Genomic DNA, 24896 nt, shown 5'->3' with positions numbered 1-24896 from the left:
CACGAATATGAGAAACAGGAGAAGCAAGAAGACATGTCTGATGACTTGATGCTAATAAATGTAAGTAAGTCAGGGCAAGTTTATAAGCCAGCTGTGTGCTCCAGAGAACCCATCTTCAGGTACCAAGTACAAATAGCATTTCTTAGAATCCAAGGTTGCCAGGTACCCTATTGAGGCTCTGACACACCAGCTGCCCACTGCTGATGAGACCATGTGAGAACTTTACATCTCTCATGGATTAACAACGGCATTTATCCAAATAATAAATTTCACCTTACCACTTTCTGGGTCTAGAAAAAATTCATTGTGTCCAGGTCCATCGAGTGAGTATCGTATGTCTCCATTGGATCCAATATCGGCATCCTTGGCACTGACCTTCAGGATGATTTTATTTGATGGGATGTCTTCGGGAAATAATGCTGTATATGCAACCTGGGCAAAGGTAAAGAAAGGTAACTAAATTATTAGTATTTGTGGGTCAACTACCATAGTTAGTACAATACATGATTTTTAAACAAATGTATATAATTTAGCTTCACTTATTTTTTCCTGTATCACAGAACCTTCTTACATTATATTATGAAACACAGCGTGTCACTTGCCTAGCCCCTCCCATGCTCATTCAGCAAATGCTGATTGAGCACCTTTTATATGCCAGGTACTACTTAGATTCTAGGAGTACAATGGTGAAGAAAACAGATAAAAACTCCTGCAACCATGACACAGATCACATATTGATCAAGGTCCTCTTTTCTGTTAAGCACCAGTGAATCCCTGGGACCCTTCAACTTTTTACAGAGTCACTACTAACATTTGGCATGAGAATGATAAATTACATCTGTTTGTAATACTTTTCTAAGCTACAGAACACCAATATTGTCTCTTGGTCCTGATGGTGATTAAAAGAGGAAAGGTAAATAGTGATTTAATTTCAACAAGAAAGAAAACCACGTCTTCACTGGCATCTTGCATCAGCTGTCACGTTTTGGACTGTGATAGAAAAACTACCCATGAGGAGCTTGGAGATCTGGGTTCATTGCCAACATGATCACTAACCAGCTGTGGAAACTTACACAAAAAAAGTAATTTATGCTTTGAGTGGTCCATTTCTCTTTTATTACATCAGTGATTTAGACAGAGTAAGTTATGAGGTCCTTTAGGATTCCTTAAAGATTATTTAATTTTAAGATTCATGGTCTTTCTTTTGCTTTTGTGGGCAAAATTAGATACCTGACCGTGCCACCTACCCTCTGTCCATGTTTCTAACATTTCACCCTAGACTCCATCTCCCACCCTCTTGTGTCCAGCTGCAGCTCACTGATTAAGCAGATACAGCTTAAATTAACTCAGCTTTAAGAAGAAAGGGAAATGGCTTTTGGTTTAATTTTAGAGAAGCAGAGTGAAAAGGAGCAATGTATCTGATATACCCACAAATCTTACCTGATCACACACTGGGCTGTTGTCATTCACATCACTGACAGTCACTTCCACCATGGCCTGTGTGACAAAAAGCCCATCGGTGGCAGTGATATTGAGGAAGTAAATGTCTTGTTCTTCCCTATCTAGAGGTCTCTTCACATAGACCTTCCACTCACTCTGCACCAGCCCCAGAGCAAATCTTCCTCGAGGGTTCCCTCCTGCAGTGAAAAAAAAAAGAGTTTTTGCAGCTGTGCAATGGAAAGCTTGGGTCTACACTTACTGTGAGAGACCTATGTAAGGCAATCCAGGTGCCTTGCAATCGTTATCATTTATGATGTGGAACAATTGACGCTCACTTCCTTTTGGTTCTTGTGCAAGAAATCCTGGTATTTATGTGCTTTGCTTGTGTGGAAAGTAAAACAGTAACTTTCCAAGAGAATAAAATGCACTTAGGGAGGCTGGAGATGATCTTGTGTTTAGTGCCCCTTAAGGACAATCAAATTCAAACTGTGAACAATCAATCCTCTTCTCAGGATGATACAATTGTCTTTCTACCTTGTCTCAAGAGAGGATGTAATACACTGTAGCTTTTGTTACCAAGACAATTTCATTAGCTGCTGATTATGCAATCAAGGGAAGACAGTCAGTTCTAGTAAAGAATCTTTTCTTAAAGATTTTTTTTATATTTATGGGGGTGGCATTGGTTAATAAAATTATATAAGTTTCAGGTGTACAGTTCTATGACATATCACCTGTGTATTGTACTGTGTGTTCACCACCTCAAGTCACATCACCTTCCATCACCACTTACTCCTTTTTACCCTCTTCTATCTCCCCCCATCCCTCTTTCCCTCTGGTAATCACCATACTGTTATCCGTGTCTATGAGGTTTTTTCTTAATCCTTCAACTATTTCACCCAGCCCCCCAGTCTCTGTCCCCTCTGACAGCTATCAGTCTGTTCTCTGTATCTATGAGTCTGTCTCTATTTTGCTTGTTAGTTTAGTTTGTTCATTAGATTCCACATATAAGTGAGATCATATGGTATTCGTTTTTCTCTGGCTGTCTTATTTCACTTAGCATTATGTTCTCTAGGTCCATCCATGCTGTTGCAAAGGTAAGATTTCTTTGCTCTCAATGGCCAAGTAGTATTCCACTATGTAAGCGTACCACAGCCTTTTTATCCACTCATCTACTGATGGGCACTTGGGCTGCTTCCAACTAGTCTATTGTAAATAATGTTGCAATGAGCATAGAGGTGCATATATTCTACTGAATTAGTGTTTTGGGTTTCTGCTATTAAGAAATCTTTTAATGAAGGCTTTATCATACAGCTGTATTCTTCTTATAAGGACTGGAGTTTAGGGGAGAAAAGTGTATGTGACAGAAGAAGACCCATTAGTATTAAAGAACCCTAACAAGGGATTATTGAAGGAGCAGCTCAAAGAAAAGACCATAGTTAGATCAAATTTATCATAGTGAAGCTGTGAATGAGGAAGAAAAAGAGGAGAGGTGAAGTAGAACAGCTTTTGACGATGCAGAAACACTGACTGTGGTCCCAGAAATACTGTGAAGGAAGAAAACTGCTTTGACCTTCCAATCTTTAAAGAGGAAAATAATGTCACTTCAAACCTGGGGGAAGACTGGAGGAGACAACTGGCAAGGAGCCTGGAATTCAGTTAAATCATCGCCTTTTCACTCGCTCGGCCATTTAACAAGTATTTGTCACCCATTCTGGGCCAGGCTCTGCTCCAGGCAGTGGCACTAACTGACAAAAGCCTCTGCTGTCTTGGTGGAGCTCACATTCTAGTGGGGAAGTCTGACAGTAACCAAATAAATAGGGAAACATACTGCATACTAGTTGCTACTTCATTGAAAAAGTAGAGCCAACTCGCCTTCTTACAATGAATCTTCAAAAAAGAAGAGGGCAGAGATCACAGTCCTGCTGAAGGGGTGGAGGGGGAAGTAGTGGAATTCCGAGGGCCAGGGAGCACTCTGCACCACAAGGCACGGTGGGTGATGGGGGTCTGTCCAGGGGCCTCGGCAGTGAGGGGCAAACAGGATAAACAGACCACACAGGGCAGACAGTACAGAAAAGGAGAGGGCTGCATATTCCTCCGGGGCAGTGGTTCTCAGTTGAGAGCAGCTATGCCTCCCTCCTCTCCCACCCCCAGGAGACATTTGTCAATGTCTGAAGACATTTTTGCATATCAGCTCAGGAGTCCTGATGGTGGTGCTACTGGAATCCATTGTGCAGAGGCCAGAGATGTTGCTAATCATCCCACAAGGCTCAGAGCAGCGCTACAAAAAAGACTTCTCTACCCAGAATGCCAATAGTGTGGAGGTTGAGAAACCTGCTCTTGGTGAGGCTTGGGGTCCTTCCTGGGAGATTGCTTTCCTCCCTCCCTGGCTAGGATTCAACCAGGCTGCCTCTGAATATTATTTCAGCACATACACATTTAACCTGTTAAATGCTTTTGCTACAGGCCCACACTGTTCTTTTGTTGTATCAAATGATTAATGGTCCTTTGTTAATCTGTGGCAGCACAGCCAAGTTGTGCTACATCAAGAGCAAAAGTTAAATCTCATTAAAATCAGTTGGTGGTTGGCAGTGGGAGCAGTAACAGTAGCTTTAAGCTACTCTGTTCTCATTACTTTGGTAAAGTTGATAGGATGGTGCTTTTAAATCATCTATTCAGAGTAAATGTATAAATAATTAAAGTTGAGTTACAATTCTTCCAAATAGGAAAATATCCCTCAGGATGCCTAAGAAGCCTTTTATTGGAAATTGAATGCAAATAAAATCAAAGCGATGCTTTACTCACCTTTCTTTCCTTACCACTCTTGCTCATGTCTTTATCGCAGAAATGTACATTTTAGTAAAAAACGAAGTTATCAGATAAAGCATAAAATGCATAAAGAGCTTTAAACAGAAAACATCAGGAAAACAGCTCCAGAAAGAAGAGTCATGCAGAAAAGTGTGGCGGTCCCAGGTCCTGACACACATGCTCTCCTGTGGACCGTATTCTGCGGTGATTAATTAACTTTCCCACCAACGTACTTAAGCAGATTCTGTGTCCTGAGGGCATTCTAATTAATTCATTTTTCACGTTGAATAATGTAGTTTTTCTAAAGGGAAGCCACCTGACTATAAGTATTGATGGATTCTTTAAAATCTTTTGGCACTTTTCTTATGTTCTGCCTTTGAATGTCACAACATCAAAATGTTAGTTTTCAAAACCCCCAAAGAGTTTTTAGGAAGACTGCTCCCGTACCACCCACCCTCTCCTTTTTGTAGTTTAAGCCAATCACCCCTGGAAACCTACCGCTGATCAAGGCACCCCTTCTTCACTCTGACATGAAATCCTTAGGCCCTTGGAGCAATGGTGACATATTTTGTGCCCTCTGGGTGACCTCATTTGTCTACCTTGCCTTTCTCATTGAACTGCTACTTACTATTTGGAAAGACAGAAAAGGGATCAAAGAAAAATGAGTTGTCAGGAGTATCTTTGGCTTAGTGTTATAACGTGATTTTTTATCAAAAGGTCAAACCAGCCTCTCGAGTTTGTGTATCTGCACGCATTTGAGTTTTTAGCTCCAGAGGAAACTTGTAAGTGAAGCTTACAAGGGTCAAGCTCTTTGCTTTTTTTACCCCTAAAAAAAGTAGGGAAAAGGAATATAGTTGAAAATACATCTCCCAAAGCTCCCCGACAAAAAGAGATGTTGTATTTGACATATTTGGCTGGACTCCTTTTAAAATGATGAAAGGTGACTCAAGGACTGGGTACCAGCCTGGGAAATCCATCATAGGCAAACTGGGCAGCACCAAACTAAGGCTGAGTTAGTAGCAACCAACAATCACATCTACTCAGACACCTTTTCCTTGGCAACAGAGCATTATTACTCTTAACCCCTCATCTCATCTCCCTTCTTCTCTCCTACTCTTATTGACTGTGACCTTCCATCTTTAGAAAGCAGAGCACATAGAGAAAACCAAGGGTGGTAGACTCACCTGTAATATGGTAGCTCACTTGCCGATTAATGTCAGAAGTGTCTCTGTCCCATGTGCTGAGGACCGCGACCACCTCTCCCGGAGGGTCGCTCTCCTTCACATTCCCCTGGTACACCTCATGGGCAAAGACTGGTGCGTTGTCATTTATATCCATCACCCTGACAGAGATCAAAGCTGTGGAAGAAAGAGAGAAGGCCTCTCCAAGGTCGGATGCCACCACGGAGAAGGTGTATGAAGGGTCTGTCTCGTGATCCAGGTCCTTCAAAGTACTGATCCAGCCTGTGTTGCTGTCGATATTGAATGCTTCCATTATCTTTTCGGGATGGGTATCTGAGTGGAGGGAGTATGTGACCTGCCCATTAGCTCCCCAATCCATGTCAGTGGCTCTCACCTGTGTGAGTTTGGTGCCAATAGGCATCCCTTCCATTATGATGGTCTCGTAGCTTGAAGTTTCAAAGACTGGTTTGTTGTCATTCAAATCTGACACCTTGATATCTATATCCACAGTAAACACAATGTCTACCTTGTCCAGGGGGATAGTGGCTGCTACTTTAAAGTGGAAAGCTGGGCTGATTTCATGATCAAGGCGTTTGTCGAGCTTGATGGTGCCTGTTTCCTGTTCTATGATGAAGACACCCCCTTTGTTATTTTCTGGAAGTTCCCCATTAACTGTGCTGAATCTGACACTCTGACTGGGCAAAATCCTCAGGGTGTCCACTGTGCTCCCAATGGCTGTATCTTCTGGAATGGTGAAAGAATACTGAGACTGGGTAAATGAAGGCAGGAAGGTTTCCGGAGGCAAGACGTGGATATAGACAGGAATGAGGGAGTGCTTCACTGGAATGCCCCCATCTACTGCTTTGACAAAGAACGATAGCACTGTGTTTTTCAGCTGGTTAAAACTGCCCTTTGTGACCATCCAGCCATTGTCAGGATCAATTTCCAGGAGGTCAGCCACAGAGACTGAGGCCTCACTATATAGGGAATAAGTAATCCTTGAATTGGCTCCATCATCTGGGTCCATGGCTTGAACCTGAGTAACCAAGTGGCCCCTTCCAACATCTGCCCTGACACTGGCCCTGTATTCCACTGTCATGAACTGGGGAGCATTGTCATTTTCATCCACCACAATCACCCTCACAGTGCAGAAAGTCGTTCTCCCTCCACCATCAAGAGCCCTCAAAAAAATACTAATATCTCCTTCCAGAGGGTTTTCCCTGTCAAGCCTTTCTGTTGTAATGACTTGTCCATTGCTATCTATGAGGAATCGATCTTTAGCAAAGTCATTGATGATGGCATAAGTGATCTGCCCATATGTCCCTGAATCCCCGTCTGTTGCTCGAACATGAATTACCTTTGTCCCAGCAGCTGCATTCTCTCTAACCTCAGCTACATAGGTGCTTTGTGAAAAGGCAGGGCTGTACAGGTTAGCTCCGAGGACCCTAATGTGTACCTGTGCAGTGCTAGTGAACAACCCATCAGAGACAGACACATTAAGACTGTACAGAGGCTCCATCCGCTGCTTCCGGTGGTTGGACAGTGTGATGACGCCACTCTTGCTGTCCATCAGGAAGCTTGTCCGGTCATTCCCAGATAAAATGTTGTATTCCAACCGGTCAAAATCAGAGCTGTCTGCATCAGAGGCTTGTACACATGTTACAAAATGGCCCCTGGGGGCTAATTCACTCACATATGACTCATAAATGAGCTGATTAAAAACTGGAGGGTTGTCATTTATATCTGAGATGTAGATATGAACCAGGACCTCACTGCTCAGGGATGGGAAGCCATTATCAGTTGCTCTGACTCTCAAAGTGCAGTGCTGCACTAACTCGTGGTCCAGCATCCTTGCTGTCAGGATTAAGCCACTTGCACTGTCTATGTGAAAATAATCGGTGCTGTTATATGTATCCTGGACAATCTGATAATATACCATTTTATTGTTTTCCGAGTCTGCATCAGTAGAGACAACATGCAAAACAGGTGTCCCAATGAGAGATGCTTCTGACAATGTCGTATTGTATGTAAGCTGATCAAAAATAGGAGGGTTGTCATTTACATCATTAACTAGCAAGTCAACAGTGACTTCTGCTCTGGCACCAGTAAGGGCATCACTGGCTCTTACTGTCAACTTGTAAACAGATGTAATTTCATAATCCAAAGGGCTAATGACTTTCAGGACCCCAGTGTCAAAGTCAATGTTAAATTGTTTATAAAGATCCCCATCAATAATGATGTATATGATGCCTTGACCTTCTGGACTGGTGGCATTGATGCTAAGGATGGGGGTGTCCATTCCAACATCTTCATTGATGGATGCTGTATAAAAGGGCTTGTCAAACACAGGCATTGCTTTGTTGACAATAGTGATGGGAAGTTCCACAGATGTAGACAAAGAGGGTTTTCCACCATCTTTGGCTAGGATGGTGATGCCATACTCAATGTTGGACAAGTCAGAGTTGAATGCTTCTTTTAAAATAACATTCCCTGAATTAGGGTTAATTTCAAAGTGGCCATAGTCATCCTGTAGGACATAGGTCACTTCTCCATTTGCACCTTTATCTTTGTCAATGGCTGTCACCTGGTAAATCAGAGTCCCAGGCTCAGCATCAACTTGCACAGCAGCATAGTAAGGGAGGCCCACAAAGACTGGAGAGTTGTCATTTATGTCTTCGATGTTAACTCTGACCACCACCCTAGCCACACGCAGATGATCCATCTCACGGCTGGCTTCTACCACCAGCTCATATAATTCCTGCTCTTCACGGTCAAAGGGGACTCCAGTGGTCTGAATGACCCCTGAGGTAGATTTTATCTTGAACTTATTTCCTGGGTTTAAGATGCTATATTTTAAGGGCTCATTAAGGCGATTTCCTACTGCATTGACAATAGCAACTTTGGTTATGTTAGTGTTGTTCTCTGAGATTGAGGTGGAGTAAAAGCTTTGTGGAAAGTGGAGGCCACTGTCCATGGCTTCTTTAACCGAGACAGTGACCATGGATGTACTGTAGAACTTCCCGTCAGAAACTTTAACTATCAGTACGTAGTGATCTTTGGAGAGGTTGTTGTTTTTTATGGTGAGCACTCCAGTATTTGAGTCAATTAAGAAATGATCCAAACTGCCTTCCATTAAGCTGTATGTCAGTTCTGGGGGCACCTCCGAGTCAGGATCTGTGGCACTAACTTTCAGAACCTCCACTCCAACGTAGGTAGGTAGAAGTAAGATGGTCTCAAACACAGCCTGAGTGAAAACAGGAGGATTGTCATTCACATCTGTCACCTCGATGGTGACTTCAACGGGATTCTCTGCAGTCAGCTGGGGGCTGCCACTGTCTCTCACATGCACATGAAAATGGAAGTGGGAGATGGTTTCATGGTCCAGGGGAGCAATTGTTCTGATTGCTCCTGTACTGGAGTCCACCGTGAAGAACTTCTTGGCCGTGGACTCCACAATCTGATACACAAGCAGAGCGTTCCGGTTGCTGTCAGCATCGGTGGCTCGAATCACCAGTGGGCTGTTATCTAAGCTCCTGACAATGCTATTGACAGGAGCAGCCTCACTCAGGCTGCCCAAATATTGAGAAAAGAAAAAAACTGGTGCATTATCATTTTCATCAACAACCTGAATATTGACTGTGACATTGGAAGCCATTCCTGCCATGTTAGTGGACTGTACGATGAGGCGATAAAAGGAAGTATGCTCATAATCCAGTGCCTTCCGAGTGGTGATGACTCCGGAATATGGGTTTACGGTAAAGATCCCATCAGTGTTTCCATCTTTGACTTCATAAATGAGGGTAGATTGACTAATAGCAGAAATTAGAATGACTGATGTTCCAATATCAACATTTTCATTTACTTCTGCTTGGTAGTCTCTGTGAGTGAATTTGGGATGAGAATTATCAGACATGGTGACAGAAATGCGCACAATTGCGGTGGCAGACATCGGTGGGGAACCCTGATCTGTGACTTTGACTGACAGGACAAACTGACCCATGGTCGTCATGTCTGGTTCTTTGGAAACCGTGATGATGCCCAGGACTGGTTCGATCTTAAATGTGTTCCCAGTGTTCCCTACAGCGAGGAAATCAATGGAGAAATGAGTTACAATTGGATAATTCTTTGAAGATTATTTTTTTAAAAAGATTTTATTTATTTATTTTTTAGAGAGGGAAGGGAGGGAGAAAGAGAGAGAGAGAGAGAAACATCAATGTGCGGTTGCTGGGGGCCATAGCCTGCAACCCAGGCATGTGCCCTGACTGGGAATTGAATCAGTGATGCTTTGGTTCACTGAAGATTAATTTTTCATCTAGAGGCTACTTTACTACAGCAGGGCAAATAGAAAGCAGTTGGATTATTTATTTATTTATTTATTTATTTATTTATTTATTGTATTCATTCCATCTCATTCTGAAATAAAACAAGAGACTTCTCTTTCAGAAGTATTCAAAAGCAACCAACATGAGTTTTCTGGTAAAACTGTGCATTTCCGATCATTATCTTCTTAATCCAGGTTAACATAGGTTAACATCAACAACATAGTACTGTGCACATTAAAACAGGTAAATAAAAGCTTGTAGGAGAGACTTTTCTGTTAAGAATATTTAGGATCTTCTTATTCCCAGCCTTGTGAGAAGAGAAACAGATTGGGCTAGAACATGAAAATGTTACTAGGAAAAAGGTAGTTGTACCTAAACCATATTCTGCATTCTATGTTACCAGAAAGAAGGTTCTAGAAATTGTTTCAGAACAGTATCACAGTCATTTGGTTTCAGATTACCCTAAAGGGAAGCTTTTTAAAATTTTTTTTTAAGATTTTATTTATTTATTTTTAGAGAGGGAAGGGAGGGAGAAAGAGAGAGACAGAGAGAGAAACATCAATGTGCGGTTGCTGGGGGCCATGGCCTGCAACCCAGGCATGTGCCCTGCCTGGGAATTGAACCTGTGATGCTTTGATTCACAGCCCACGCTCAATCCACTGAGCTATGCCAGCCAGGGCTGAGAAGCTTTACTACATGGAATTGGTAATTCTATCAAAACAGACTTCATCCTAAGCACTACTTTGGTGAGGGAGGGTTTGTTCATGCAGGGGGAATTCTTCCCAAGTCACTGTTTGCTTTGTAAGTCCTGAGGATTCTTTTTTCTGACTAACAGAGTCTTCATTTCCCTACATCCCAAAACACACACATCCATACACAGACTTAAAGCTAGACAAACAATTATAAGGCAGTTGCTCCAATCTGCAATCATTCTATTTGCCACATTTTTCAGGGGTTTCTGGGGGAGTAGGAAACTGTTGATAATCTGAACCAGCATCCAGACCAAGAACCTGAGGCATAACCCCTACGAAACTGAGAAACTGGTGCCCACTCTGACATAGCTGAAATAGGAAGTGCCATGAATCATGAAATGGTACAAGGTTAGAGCTCTGACTCTGGAACATGCGGTGGTGTGAACTTGGGGTTGTGGAGGAGGAGGAACATTAAGGAGGGGAACAGAATGGGGGACACGTAACTGGAGGAGTGAAAAGAACGAAGTTCAGAAGTAGTGGACAATGTGAAGCGCAATTCTTCTCCAAGTTTCTTTTGCATTTCTCACCAGGCTTTCTAATACTTCTCAAAGAACAGATGTGTGTATGTCTAGATTCTTTTAAATCAAAAGTTAATAATAATCTTGATTATTCAATTATATACTTTTCTTTCTTTTTGAAGTACTGAGTAGGCAGACACATGGATTTAAATGTCATTATCATTAAGAAAGACTCCAGGACTGAGAGAGCCATTCTATAATGTATCCATTGAAAGATAAAGCAAATGCAGCTGTATACATACTTCTTACTACGTACATGTTAAATAAACTTTTCCATGTCAGAAAGTGGAAAAAGTCATGCTCACAGAAATCAGTTTCTATGAGACATTTGCTTATTTTTAAAGAGGAAGTAAATCTAACAAAGACGTAAAAATTTAGTTCTAGACCCAAAATGTGAATGTTAAACAATATTATCTTTAATGTTGGGATGATTCTTTTACTTCACCACCTAAATGTGACCATTCTGTGATGATAACAAGCTTGTAAATTTTCAATAGCCAGCACTGTGGAACTGAGTAGGAGCCCAACATCTCGTTCAGAGACCTCACAAGCAGGCGGTAGTCATCTCACTTCAGCATCTCAGAGGAGAGAAGTGTAGAGATATTGGAGTAATGGCCACCTTCTAGCAATGGCACCAACACACAATCCTGAAAGACAAGTGCACCAGAGCATCCAGTGCCCCACTGCGGAGTTTCCAGGTATGTCCTTCCTTACTCCAGGCACAGCAGATTTCTATATACCCAGCAAGATATGCATGCCCCAGACACAGAGAAGCTGGCATCTGACTTTGAGTAGGACTTCATCACCTTGCTATTACCTGGCTGCTGACCTGCTTGGTACACTCTTCCAGGATGCTATCTTCACATGTCATGCCCAGAGTGGGCTCTCTGCCTCTTTTCCTCTTCAACATACTGGCCCATATTCTTAGAATCCACATTCTGCTTGCTCTCTACTGCTATACTTGAATCCTTGGAAACTAACCTCTGCTTGTTTCCTTGGAGGCTACAGCCTCTTGCAGACTTTCACCAACTGGCAAACACTGTGCTTATCTTACTTATCACCATTTATCTAGTGCATAGCAGAGTACCTGACACACAAAAAAGGTGCTCGATAAATATTTGTTGAATGATTGAGAGGAGAGATTTGGAAAGATTTTTTAATTCTCTATCTATGTATGTCTTGGGATCCAATATGTCCCCATCCTAACTCAGCTCTTAGTCCCAGTTTTCCCTGTACTCCCTGGTCTCAGAGCCACACACAAGCCACTGTTTGCACCAACATAAAACCTGAATAAAGTAGAAGACCTGAAGCTCTGAGCTTCAATTCTGCCTCTGCCCTTCAGGCCAGAATAAGAAGCTCTGATAGTTACTTAGAGGCCAACCAGGGGAGGAAATTTATAGCCTGCCAGTAAACAGAGTAAAATTTGCTTATTGGAGGTTTGTGAGGTAACTTAAAATGTACATTTCATACAACCACTTGTCATTTGCTTCAAAATGCTGACACATCTGGGATCTGCCTCTCTCCCACCCTGATCTGAGAATAACCTGGCTAGGAGGACCAGTCCCATCCAGCACAGGTCTGTCTGTCCATGATGGGGGCCCAGGGACCACTTGAGATTTATCGTATACACTGTAATTCTCATTAGCTTCTTACATAGAGAGTCAAAGGCCATTTCTGGAGATACCAATCATTCCTGTGGATTTCTGGAAATTCAAGGTTTCTATATAAAAGGTGTTTTAAGGAAATAACTTTTCTCTCTAGTTATAGTCGACTGTGGAAGAAATGACCGAGTTCTCTCTGTCCACAGCACCAGGCTTAGCCTGTGAAGGCTCAAAGATAAAGGGAGGTAGTCCTTTCAGCTGGGTGGTAATTTATGTTTAATTTAGTCTTCAAGAACCTCCAAATTGGTTTAAGAATGATCTGGTGACCTAAGAAGAATATCATAGTAGCCTTAATGACAAATGTAAAGAGCAGTAGGCACACAGGAAAACTATTAGAAAAAGTAAGTAAGGTAGAAATAAGGCACTATATCTAAATGATTACAATGACATGGAACAATGTATACATGTGAATGAATATGGGGAAATATGTAAGTTAGGGGGAAACTATAGAAAGAATATAGAGAGTTATTGGACTAGGTGACATTTTCTGTGATGCTATTTAAAAATTGGTTTCTTGCAAGGCGTTTCTAGATTATCTGTAGAACAAAAGAATAAGAATCACATAATGAACTAACAAAATGTCCTGTGATAAGTAAGACATGTAAAATAGGATTTAAAACTTGTTGGGCTTTATTTAGATTGAAAGGAAATTCCATGGAAATCCAGAAAAAAAAGGGATGAATCTGCTGAAGGCGCCAGGATCTTATGAACAGGTTTTTGTGTTTTCTTTTTTAGAGAGTTACGACAGACTTATAAAAAATGTGGATGCCTAATATAGGACATAATTTTAGATTATCATTCAATGCTGGCTTTTTAAAAGAAGGTTGTTGGCTTCCCTTTATCTAATATTTTTTAGTCTAAAACTGTCATTCTAGCATTCATATTTTAATTCCACTACTCATAAAATTGCTCCACATTTAAATCAAGGGAAAGGAGCCTTCCCAGGGCTGGCATGAAAGGAGACAGCATTTGGCAGGATACACGACAGACATAATGTTGCAGAACATTTTGGAAATATGTGGCCTGAATATTCAAAAAAAAAAAAGACAGAAGAGGAGAAGGGAAAACAGAGTGGATAAAAGATATTTGTAATTTTTAAGTTTACAGTCCTATCCCTTGATTGAACATTTATCTCTTCCATCGTAAATGTTTTCTGGTGGTCTATCTTTGAACCATCAGTAAACTGTGTATGGTCTTGCCTTACAGATGTTAAAATTGATTTTTTAAAAATCTCACAACTAACAAAACAAGAGTCTATATTTATTTATCTGTCCGGTTAAGCAGTCAGTTAAGTACCCACCAACTACTCTGCTACTCAGATTACCTCCAAAGAAGTGAATTTGTGTCAACTGTGGGGGCATAAGAATGTCTGAAGCCCACAGCCCGCCTACTGATGAGTAAACAAAGTCATGTAAGATTCAATTCACATGACTGTCTGGCAACCTCAAACAATGGGAAGCTATGGTTATTTCAGTCTGAGACCATGGCTTGTTGACCCATAAGTAAAAGACAATGAATTTACTCCACATTTCTCTTCTCTTTCCCATTACAGAAAAATCTGAAATTGAACAAAATCAAAGGAAACTCTTTCTTTGCTGTCCATGATGGAAAACATATTACTTAAATGCCCAGAACTTTATACACCATCATCACACAAATAGGGCAGTTGCCTGGCCAAAAAATTCATTGGTCGTGTTTCAGTGGTAAGTACATGAATTTTGCAAGGTGATAAATACTACTGAGGGTCCAATGCCATCATTATTGGGCAATCAGTGCAACAGCTCTCACCTGCTTCTATGGTATATATGAGTTCTGCATTTTCCCCTTTGTCTTTGTCCAGAGCCGTCACTTGCAGAACAGCTGATCCCAGAGCAGCCGATTCAAACACAGATGCTTCATACAGTGGGTTGGTAAAATAAGGGCTGTGATCATTAGCATCTTCCACATTCACAATGACTCGGGCCAAGTTTCTTCGATAAGGAAACTCCTGATCTCTGACCTTTGGGCAAAATACAAGAAGCAGTAGGACTAAAGTCTAAAGTTGCAAAGAACTCACATGGCTATGCCTGTAGTGAAAACAAAATGACATAATGCACACAAAGTGCTTGACCCAGTCCCAGGCTCATAGTAGGTGCTCAATCAAGTCAGGACACTGATTGTGAATAAATGGAGAGCAGAGACTACATCGTCTTTATTGATCAGTATTATACCTGATGAATGGTCTGTATTCAGTCTGTGTTTGTGGAACTCATGCCTGGATATAACAAACCTAGCAGTTTCCTCTGCTCCCCCAACCCCCCACATGCACACATAGCCACTACCTCTCATTTGTGTATACAGCTGCTAATTGAATGGTGCATGGAGGCTCTTTTTAAAAGGAAACTAAAAAGTAGAATCGATGAATGCAACATAAGCATTGCCATTCATTGATTCAATCATTCAACAAATATTTATTGTCATCTATTATTTGTCAAGTTCCAGGACTGACTCTGGTGGTTCAGCAGTAAATCAAACACAGTTGCTACCCTCAAGAACTTTGTAGTTGACTGGAGAATGCAAACAAGTAGAAAGGCAGGTATAAGGCCAGTGGTAAGTGCCAGGACTGGAGTGAGTAGTGAGAAGATTTTTTGCATTCAGCCTCTTTGAAGAGGTAACAAAAATAAGTAGAAGAAGCAAAATGGTGGTGGTGGTTGTGTGGGGCACATATTTCAGGCAAACAGAACAAACATATACAAAGGCCCAGGACTGAGTGAGAACCCTCATTATTGGGAAGATGAACTGAATCTTAATTTCTAAAGTGTGAGACCCCCATTGTGACTTCACCAAAGAGCCTGCCTGACTGCTTTAAAGTTTTCCATTTTGCATAGGGCAAAAGCCTGCAAATAATCAATTCTTTAACCACATGATTCCACTGTAATTTTATGTAGTACTAATCAAATGTGCACTTTCCATTTGTTCAATGTTTAGATTCCATATCTTGAGAGATGCAAAAAAATTAGAAAATATTCCAAGAAGAGCCATCACAGGGAAAGGGGTTTTCAGAAATGACACCTAGAAGGAATGAACAAACTGACTAAAATACTTAGCTTGGAGAAAGGCAGTATTAAAGGACTCATTTGCTCTAAATATTCAGTTACATAAATGGTAATGGTACAGGGTAACCAAACTGAATTTCGAGTTTGTTAAGGAAAGAATGAACAGAAATGACTCAAAGAATTGTGAGGATGGAGTTAGTCATTGGCATAAGGTTTCTGCCCCTGAAAAAATGCATGCCAAAGCAACCCAGGGAGTGTGCTGAATTTCTCTGTCTGCAGATTGGTCTGCCACACCCAGGGACCAAGCTGGACTCTGTATTTTGGGCTTACTGAAATCTACATCTGTTCCATATGAATGTACAAGGGTGCAGGGACTCAGTCTATTTCATATCTTTAGTGCTTTGAATAGCATTTGGTATACAGCAGGTGATGGAGAAATATCTGTTGAATGAATGGTAGTCAGAGGGATGGATTTGAGGATTCCCTCTTCTGTTCCCCTGAGTCTCAGCTGGAAACCAGGGCTGAGGGCAGGACACGCAGGTTTCCTCTTGTTCACAATGGTTTCCAGGCTTGGGCAGGCAGAGTAGCACTTAGTAGAACATTAATTACTTACAGCTGGGAATCAGTAGCATCTTTGTGTATTTTAAAGCCAATCGGTGCACAAGATTCAGCCTTCGTTATCCCACCTGGTCTTAAGGAACTCAGGAGGGCTCTGTAGGCAGAGGCTGTGCAATTGCCCATAGGTTTCTTAGGTGGTTAAAGGGACAGATTTTAGGTCATAAACCAGTCAAGTTTAATGCTTCTTATTAATCTCTACTTCCCAATTATGGGAACTAAGCAAACTCCACTTTAAAATTAAAGCAACTTCTACATAATTTCGAGGCCCATGAACCCAAATTCAGATTTAACACTCTCAACAGGTTCCAGTGTGTTTTGGGTTCTCTTTTGTATGCTAGGTTCTCTTTTGCAGCACTAGGTCCAGTGCTGGTGCAAATAAATGAATTCTCTAAATGCTCCCAAGGACTGAGCATTGCATGGGCTGAGTAAATGATTACCACTGAAATTAACTTCTTAAGGAACCTCTTTTAAACTTTCCCACAAAGTCTTCCAGATGTGAACCAATCCTATACAATGGGAGATTTACGGCAACTTGGCCTGTTCCTCCCTCTCACATCGGTCTCTCAGCAGCATTTCCTGAGCTACCACTGTCTGTAGAATGCACCTAATATTTCAGTTTGGCAAAAATACGGAGTCACTGCCTAACAACAGTAATTCCTCACTGAAATAAAAAGGCAAAAATGAAGGCAACCCTGTTGTGAAAAGACCAAATTTAGCACTACTTACAAAATTTAAGGGCCTTGCATATCTGGAGACTAAGGTGTGTGCCTCAAATGGCCAATGATTCTGCTAGGAGAGCACGTTAAGCAGTGTGGGCCTACCATTATGTTGAGAATGTGCTTGTCCTGGGCCTCGTGGTCCAGCCTCTCAGCGGTGTAGAGCACACCCGTGCTGGGGTCAATCCGGAACTTCCTCATGCTGACTGCGTCGATGCTGCTGTGGACAGTGTAGCTCAGCTTGTGCTTCTCGTCTCTGTCTGTGGCTTCAATCTGCAATATCTCTGTGTCTGGGACCACGTCCTCGGAAATTGTTACATCGTAATTTGGCTGAGAGAATTCTGGGCCATTATCATTATTATCCAGCACTTTGATAAATACCTGTAGTTAAAAGAAGACACGAGTGATGATGACTGCCAACTCACCTCTTGCTCATGTGAGAGGCCCCAGCCCTCTTGCTTCCCTCCAAGTCTTTGGACCCCAGCTTGCAGCAGCTATCTCAATATGTAGGAAGTTCTTATGTGAAAACACTCTGTAATTAGAGGCTGACACTAAACCAGTAGTTCACAGTAGCAGGAACACAACCTATGAGCTGATCAATAGTTTCACTATTAATTGCACAGCCGAGACAGTCCCCAGCGGGAGATAATTCCACAGGATTACTTGAGGCACAATGTAAGAGATCACAAGGTGACCTTAGTGTGTTCTATTCTATTACCCTAAGTTTTTGTTACGTGTTCCTTATAGTGAGCTTAATGTGGAGGCAGTGACAGAATGGGAACAGCAACAAAGAAGAGGCTGAGGAAAGCAGTGGTGATCTCTGAGCAATCAGGACTTCTCAGCTGCAGTGTACACACACTGTGGCTCTCCTTTACGTGGGTTGAGCAGGGAACATAATAGGTAAATATGAAGCTCCTAACTTGTTTCCCCTCATGAATCACTTTGCTTTGAACATTTTCAGGCAGATATAAAAATAATAGCTTAATGAACCCTCATGTATTCATCGCTCACATTTGACAATATCGAATTCATGGCTAACCTTATTTCATCCCCACCTGCTTCCATGTGTTATTTTGAAGTAAATTCCAGCCATCATGTACTTTCAGGATGTGTATCTAACAGGAATTCTTAAATACACACAATGCCATTATCATATCTAAATAGAAAAAAATAATTCCTTATGATCATTAAACATTCAGTTGGTATTCATCTTTCTGTAATTATTTTTAAAGTGTTATGTATGTTGGTAAACATATGCATATAGTTTTTTCAGTTTATTTCATTCAGGATATGCAAATAAGATCCAACATTGCATTTGGTTGACATGCCTTTTAATTTATAGATTTTTCCTCTTTTTCCCTCTAGTCCTTGCCATGTTGTTATTGTTGGTATTGAACAAAGTGAGCCATTTTATCTTTAGCTTCCACAGTCAGAATTTCACTCATTGCATCCTGGTGGTTTCATTCTACACGTCCCCTGTATTTCTTATAAATTGGTAGTGTGAGGTAGAAGACTTGATAAATTCAAGTTTAATTTCTTCCTCCTCCTCTTCCTTCATGGGTGAAGGTCTTTTTTTGATAAAAATCTTTCGTGGGTGATATAGTGTACTTCCATCTGGAGATACATAATACCTGGTTCTTTCTTTGTTATGTGATATTAACAACCATTGATGATCATTATATATATAACATTAATTCATTAAAAATGCAAAATAGTAGTTTAATCTATTTCTTTTTCCCTTGCTAGCTACAATAGTTCTAAAAAGAAACGTATTACAGTTATTTGGTTACTCTGAAGTACACTTCCTGTAGGAACAACAGGATAAATTCTTAATTCTTTTCCTCTATTTATCATTTCTTCAGCTCCTCCCAAAACAATCCATGAAGTATTTTTTCAAGCATTGTTATGAACTACTGAATTTAATCACATCTGATATATTTCTGTCCATTGAAGTTACTATACTCACTGGTGCACAAATGGCCCTTCCTTGGTCAATGAGAGCTTCTTCAAGTTGGCTCTTATGATCTTTTGACACAACTCTAATAATCTCTGATAACCCATTTGCTTTCTGTAAGTCCTATTGGTAATTTTTCCCAGGGTTGTCTTGTACATTTTCTAACCCCAGTTCTGAATTATTCACTTCTCCAAAAAGGGTTGGTCACTTTTATTTAGAAATGGCATTTAGAGACCATGCATGATTTGCTATGACGAATGCCTATTGTTGCTCGATCTACTATTGTGTCTAGATTTTCTTCAATGCACAGAAATCAGACATTTTTTAAAAATAATTATTTCATGAGTTGGTATTAACACTTCCAATTTAAAATAAGGGCATCCGGGATTTTACTTAATCTCATTCTTTTTACATTTGTACCTTCTCTTTTCCATACTGAAATTCTCATGCTTAATGACATCATCATAACTAATCCTTGCTTTATTTGAAACACACAAAGTCTCAGAATGAAAACACCAACATTGTTATTATAATTCCACTACAATTATGGCCATTCAAAACCATTTAATATTATTTTGCAGTTCTTTTGATCCTTAGGATTTGGATATATAGTCAAATTGGATGTTCAAAGTCACTTGGAATAGTTTTTCTCTGTGTAGATGTCCTACCAACTGAATATACATATTAAGTTCATTTGCTTTTTTAAAATGTATAATTTTTAGATTTGTTTTTTTTAAATGTATGATTTCAACTTTTTGATTTGTTTTTTAAAATGTATAATTTCATTTTATATTACATATGTATATATAAAACTACCAAAGTTAAATTTACAAAAATGGTATAGTCAAACAAATTTAGCTTCTATAGTTTCCTTTCATCTTATTCCTTCCTTCTATAGGTAATCAGTGTTTTATAATTAATATTATGTACCCTTTGTCTCAACATGCTATTTCACTTAACATTATATCAATGGTTCTCAATTGGTGGTGACTTTATCCCCCAGGGAAATTTTGCAATTATTTGTAGACATTTTTGGTTGCCACAACTGGGGGAGGGATGGTGTTCCTAGGATACAGTGGGTAGAGGGGCAGGAACGCTGCTAAACATCCTCAAATGCACAGGGCAGCCCCCTACAACAAAGAACTATCTGACCCAAAATATCAACAGTGTCACTGCATTATATCCTGAAGGTCAGTTCACTTCAGTTTAGAGATAGCCTTCTGGTGGGTACTATATCATAGTTAATTCAATCAGTCCTCTACTGATGTTCATCTGAAATATTTCCTATTTTGTTCTTAGAGTGTGTAATGAAGAACCTTGTGCCCATATCTTTTCAGGTATTTGCTAGCATATATTTGGGACACTAGACTGGAGATCGCTGAATCAAAGGAGAAGTGCTTGTGCAGTTTTGGTAGACACTGGGTTGGCCAAAAAGTCCATTTAGTTTTTCTGCAAAATAAAAGACACATTTTTCATTTTCACCAATAACTTTATTGATTGGATATTTTTAGTATGTTGCCTACCTCTCACATGGTATAACATTGATTGTTCTCAATGTCTCGAGTTGATTACTATCAACTTCAACTAGTCTGACTGTGGAATATCATCCAGTGAGAGACCTCCAGTATAAAAGTTTGCAAACTGCTTTTGACATGTTTGATCAGTCACAGCACCTTATCCCTACACTACACAAACCTTTCTTTGTGCTTCATTTGTGTTTTTATCTTTCTTGAAATAATAAAGCATAATATGCTATAAATGTGTGTTTTCTTCCATCTTCAATATTAAAATGGCTATGTAAAAATTCACCAATTTTGATGTTTTATAAAATGCATGCTGATACGACAGCTGTCACAATACAATCTAACAAAATTGTTTTGGATGAAGTTCAAGACAACAAAGTGCTTATTAGAACCATCTTACAGAAAAAAACAAATGAATTTTTTGGCAAACCCAGTATTTCCATATTCTCCTACCCAAAAGTTTTATCATTTTGCATTCCCATAGCAATGTAGTATGGGGCAAAAGTAGGTTTACAGTTGTGAGTACGTGAAACACAGTTTATTCTATCATATATTAATGATTGTATTATTTTCCAGAATAGCTGTAAAGCTACTTTTGCCCCCCTCTACCTGTAAGAATGACTGGCTTCCCACAGCCTTGCCAACAGAACATGTACATAGTAAAACTTTTGAATTTTTGGCCAATCTGATAGATGAGAAATGTCATTTGAGTGTAGTTTTCATTTGCTTTTCTCTTACTGTGAGTAAGGTTGAGCATCTTTTCCTTTCCATATATTTAAGGGTCAGCAGTATTTCATTTTCTCTTAAAACTGTATCAATCATTTTATGGGTTAAATGGCCCTTTCCTTTATTTTTGGAAAGTATGATGATTATAAATTCCAAATGTTCTCAATTTTGCCATTTATCTTTATTTTGCTCATGGTGATTTTTTGCTATGTGAAGTTTTTATTTTCATGTTCATGTAATTGAATACATCAATCTTTTCCCATATTGTTTCTGGACTTTAAGTTATAGTTTAGAACATTTACTACATTTCTACCTTATAGGTGAACAAATTTATATTTTTAATAAATAGCATATATGTATTTACTTTACTTACATTCCCATCTCTAATCCACTTGGAATTTTTCCTGGTTTATTATGTGAGGAATGGACCCAGCTTTATTTCTTTTTCCACATGACTCTCCATTTATTTCAATGCCACTTTTTAGATCATCACTTCCCCAGCAATTTAAGAAGCCACTTTGATGGTATACTAAATTTATATATGCAAATCATGTACATCATGATTTTCATCATGTACATCATGTACATCATTGGTTTACCAGTCTTTTCATGCATCAATATAAAATGTTTTAATTTCAGAGGCTTTATAACACATTTTAATTATTTGGAAAAGCTGGGTCTTCTCTTTTTTTTCAGGGTTTTCTTGGCTATTCCTGCTTGTTGTTCTTCCAAATAAAACTTGATACTCAATCTGTATAGCGACTGACAAAACCAATCTTTCTTTTCTGTCTTTCTTCCTTTCCCCCCACCTCCGTCCCTCCCTCCCTCCCTTCCTTCCTTCCCTCACCTGAGCATATATTTATTGATTTGAGAGAAAGGAAGGGAGAGAGTGAGAGAGAGACACTGATGTGAGAGAGAAATATTGATTGCTTGCCTCCCCGACTGGAGTTGAAACCTGCAACCTAAGTATGTGCCTGGATAGGAAGTTGAACCGACAACATTTTGGCACACTGCATGACCAAATGAGCCACCTGGCCAGGACAAAACCTGAAGCATTTTAAATTGTAATTCCACTAAGGGAGAAGTGATTCTTTATGATGGTGTCTTCCTATCCAAAAAAGACAGTTTGTCTTTTTTCACTTGTTCAAATCTATTGCTTTGTTTTTCAGAGTTGTTTTCATTTTCCTCAAACAGGTCTTGAACATCTTTTTAAGTTTATACATGTGTTATCTTAAATAGAGTCTCCTTTCTATTATATCTTTTCACCATTTCCTTTTGGTTACAAATGTAGGCTACTGATTTTTGTAAGTTAAATTTGTAACTTGTTCATTTACTAAATTTTCACATTACTTGCAGTAGTTTTTCAATTAACTGTTTTGAGTTTTCAGATGCATAATTCTTTTATATGCAAATAGATATCATTTTACTTTTTTCTTTATAATTCCGGTAACACAAATTGCATTATCTAATTGCATGGATTAGTACTTATAGCACAATATTAAATAGTAGTGGGAATAATGATACTTTTGTTTTATTCCTGACTAATAGGAATGCCTTTAGTGATCACCATAAAATGATATGCAGGCATTTGGATACATTCTTGAAAATTACTTACTTTTAAAAGTAAAGTTAGACAATCATCATTCTTATAATTGCATTTTGGTCCAGATGTGCTTTTCTGAGTGAGAGAAACAGGGTGGTGCTCTGACCTCTGTGTCAGGACAGCTGGCCCATGGGAGCGAGCCTGACATGGTGATGAGCTTTGTCTGTAGCTGAGGGCAGAGAAAGGATGGAGAAGTGTGCCTACAGAGTTTTGGGTATTGTTTTTATCTCCACTGTATTTGGAAAGTCTTTGAATGTCAATTCCTTCCTTTAAAAAGTTCAAGTTAACTTAGTCAAGATGCTAAAATATTTGTGTTCACACAAGCAGTTATATTAATGGGGTAAAAAAAGCTTTCCAGCCAGTAAGCCTGCCCTGACCTTCACAAAGTTTCAAAGTTGATGTGCTCTTGAAAAGCTTGCCTCTTTCTGCTTGCTTTGTCCTGAGCCTAATCGACAGTCAGAACAAGTGTTTCTCTGTAAAAAACTTCCTTTTCCTCATTTGCTTTTTATTTCCCACAGTTGGGGCCATTTGTGTGTTCCTGAACTAACAAATGAAGCAAAGTAACCGTCAAAGATGTTGTGTTCAAAATGGTAATCGAAAGGCCTTAGGAAGTACAATGGACTCAAAGCAGGAGGAGACCTGAATGCAGGGAGTCTCTTCAGAGCTGGTTTCAGGGCTGCCCACCACAAACACTTGGGGCTTTGCAGCCTCCTCTAAGCTAAGTCTGGGTGGATGCCAAGCCCGGCTTTACAAAGACTCATGGTGGGAAGCGTCTATGAGGCAAGTTGCAGGGTAAGAACTCTGTCTTTTATTAGAACCAATTAAGTGCTAAATGACTGAAATTCTGTTCTGCCTCCATTGGCATTTCAAAACCATATTGAAAACATTCTATAGTTGTGATTTCAAGGGTGATGCCCTTGGATTTGCCCCAAGCTAACAAGTTGTTTTTGAATGTATAAATATAAACATCATGTCAGTTTTTGTGCTTGTTTTACAGTTTAAAACCTGTATCGTCTTTATTTTTTAAACTTCATTATCTCTAATTTACCCGTGTTGTGAGAATCAGAGAAGGTACGGGATGTGCCCAAAGTCACATTCTTAGTTCACACCATCCATTCAATCATGCCATTTCATGTGCACTTAAGTTATACACACATTAACTATGAAATACACCTGAACAAATACCTGCTAATATTATGTACCTTGCTATACAGAAATCCTAATTTACAAAACAGATAACTGACATCAATCATGGGATTATTCTAAATAGAAAGTTTCCTGTGGCCCTTAAAATTAGAATCCACTTCCCAAAACTGATTTACTCATAAATTGTCAGGCACAGATCTCTGGCCAGCAGTGAAATTTTGTCATTATTATTCTTTTAACAGAAAGTTTCATATTAGATTTGGCTTGCTGCCTTCTAGCATTTTTTTCTAACTTAAATATACAAGAAAGTTCTGGGCTACTACCCTTTTTACTTGCTAAGCATGACATGACACTAAAATAGATAAAAGAAACCCTTTGATGAGGGCAGTGTCCCTTGGGAGTCCCTTGATCTAGGGAATCATGGAGCAGCTTTAGCAAAAGTGGCTTGTTTCTCCCCCACTCTCCCCTCACCTTTTATGTGGGTGCATGGTGGAGAGAAAGGATAAGACAAAGTTCAAATTTTCAAGGTAAAGTGTGTTTTTAAAGAAAGGAGGCTAGTAAGGAACCCCTGGGACATCACTTAGAGACAAAAGAGTTTGGAATCCTCCTGGCTGTAGAGGACAAGGCTAACTCTAGGAATGCGGGCTACAGACCTCCCAGCCCCAGTAAACGCAGACCTTTGGTCAGAAAGCCTCTGTGGCCAATCTCAATGGACTGCCTTTGTGGGGCTTCAGAATTTTGAAGATCATCTAAAAGAGATTTTTAATCTCAGGTTTGGTCATAGAATATACAAATACAAGCTGATTTTCGTATCTTTATAAATCAAACCAGAACTTGAATAAGAAAAGTATTAAAATCATAAAAGCACATATCATGAGTCCCTGAATCAAATCAAT

General features: G+C 39.8%; 1 protein-coding gene across 1 annotated transcript in view; it reads right to left on the bottom strand.

The window, feature by feature from the left end:
• FAT3 (FAT atypical cadherin 3) overlaps window positions 1–24896 on the bottom strand; it is a 637939-nt gene that overhangs the window by 80739 nt on the left and 532304 nt on the right. The window contains exons 9-13 of the mRNA XM_045818135.1: window positions 17154–17429; window positions 14468–14678; window positions 5430–9503; window positions 1441–1637; window positions 279–432 (exon numbers count right to left, since the gene is read on the bottom strand). Of these exons, the coding sequence (XP_045674091.1) occupies window positions 279–432; window positions 1441–1637; window positions 5430–9503; window positions 14468–14678; window positions 17154–17429 (4912 nt within the window). The remainder of the gene's footprint in view (window positions 1–278; window positions 433–1440; window positions 1638–5429; window positions 9504–14467; window positions 14679–17153; window positions 17430–24896) is intronic.

The sequence above is a fragment of the Phyllostomus hastatus genome, unplaced genomic scaffold, assembly GCF_019186645.2.
Source record: "Phyllostomus hastatus isolate PE091 unplaced genomic scaffold, TTU_PhHast_1.1 phas_scaffold_317, whole genome shotgun sequence".
Lineage (NCBI taxonomy): Eukaryota > Metazoa > Chordata > Mammalia > Chiroptera > Phyllostomidae > Phyllostomus > Phyllostomus hastatus.
This window is presented reverse-complemented; position numbering and strand designations above follow the sequence as displayed.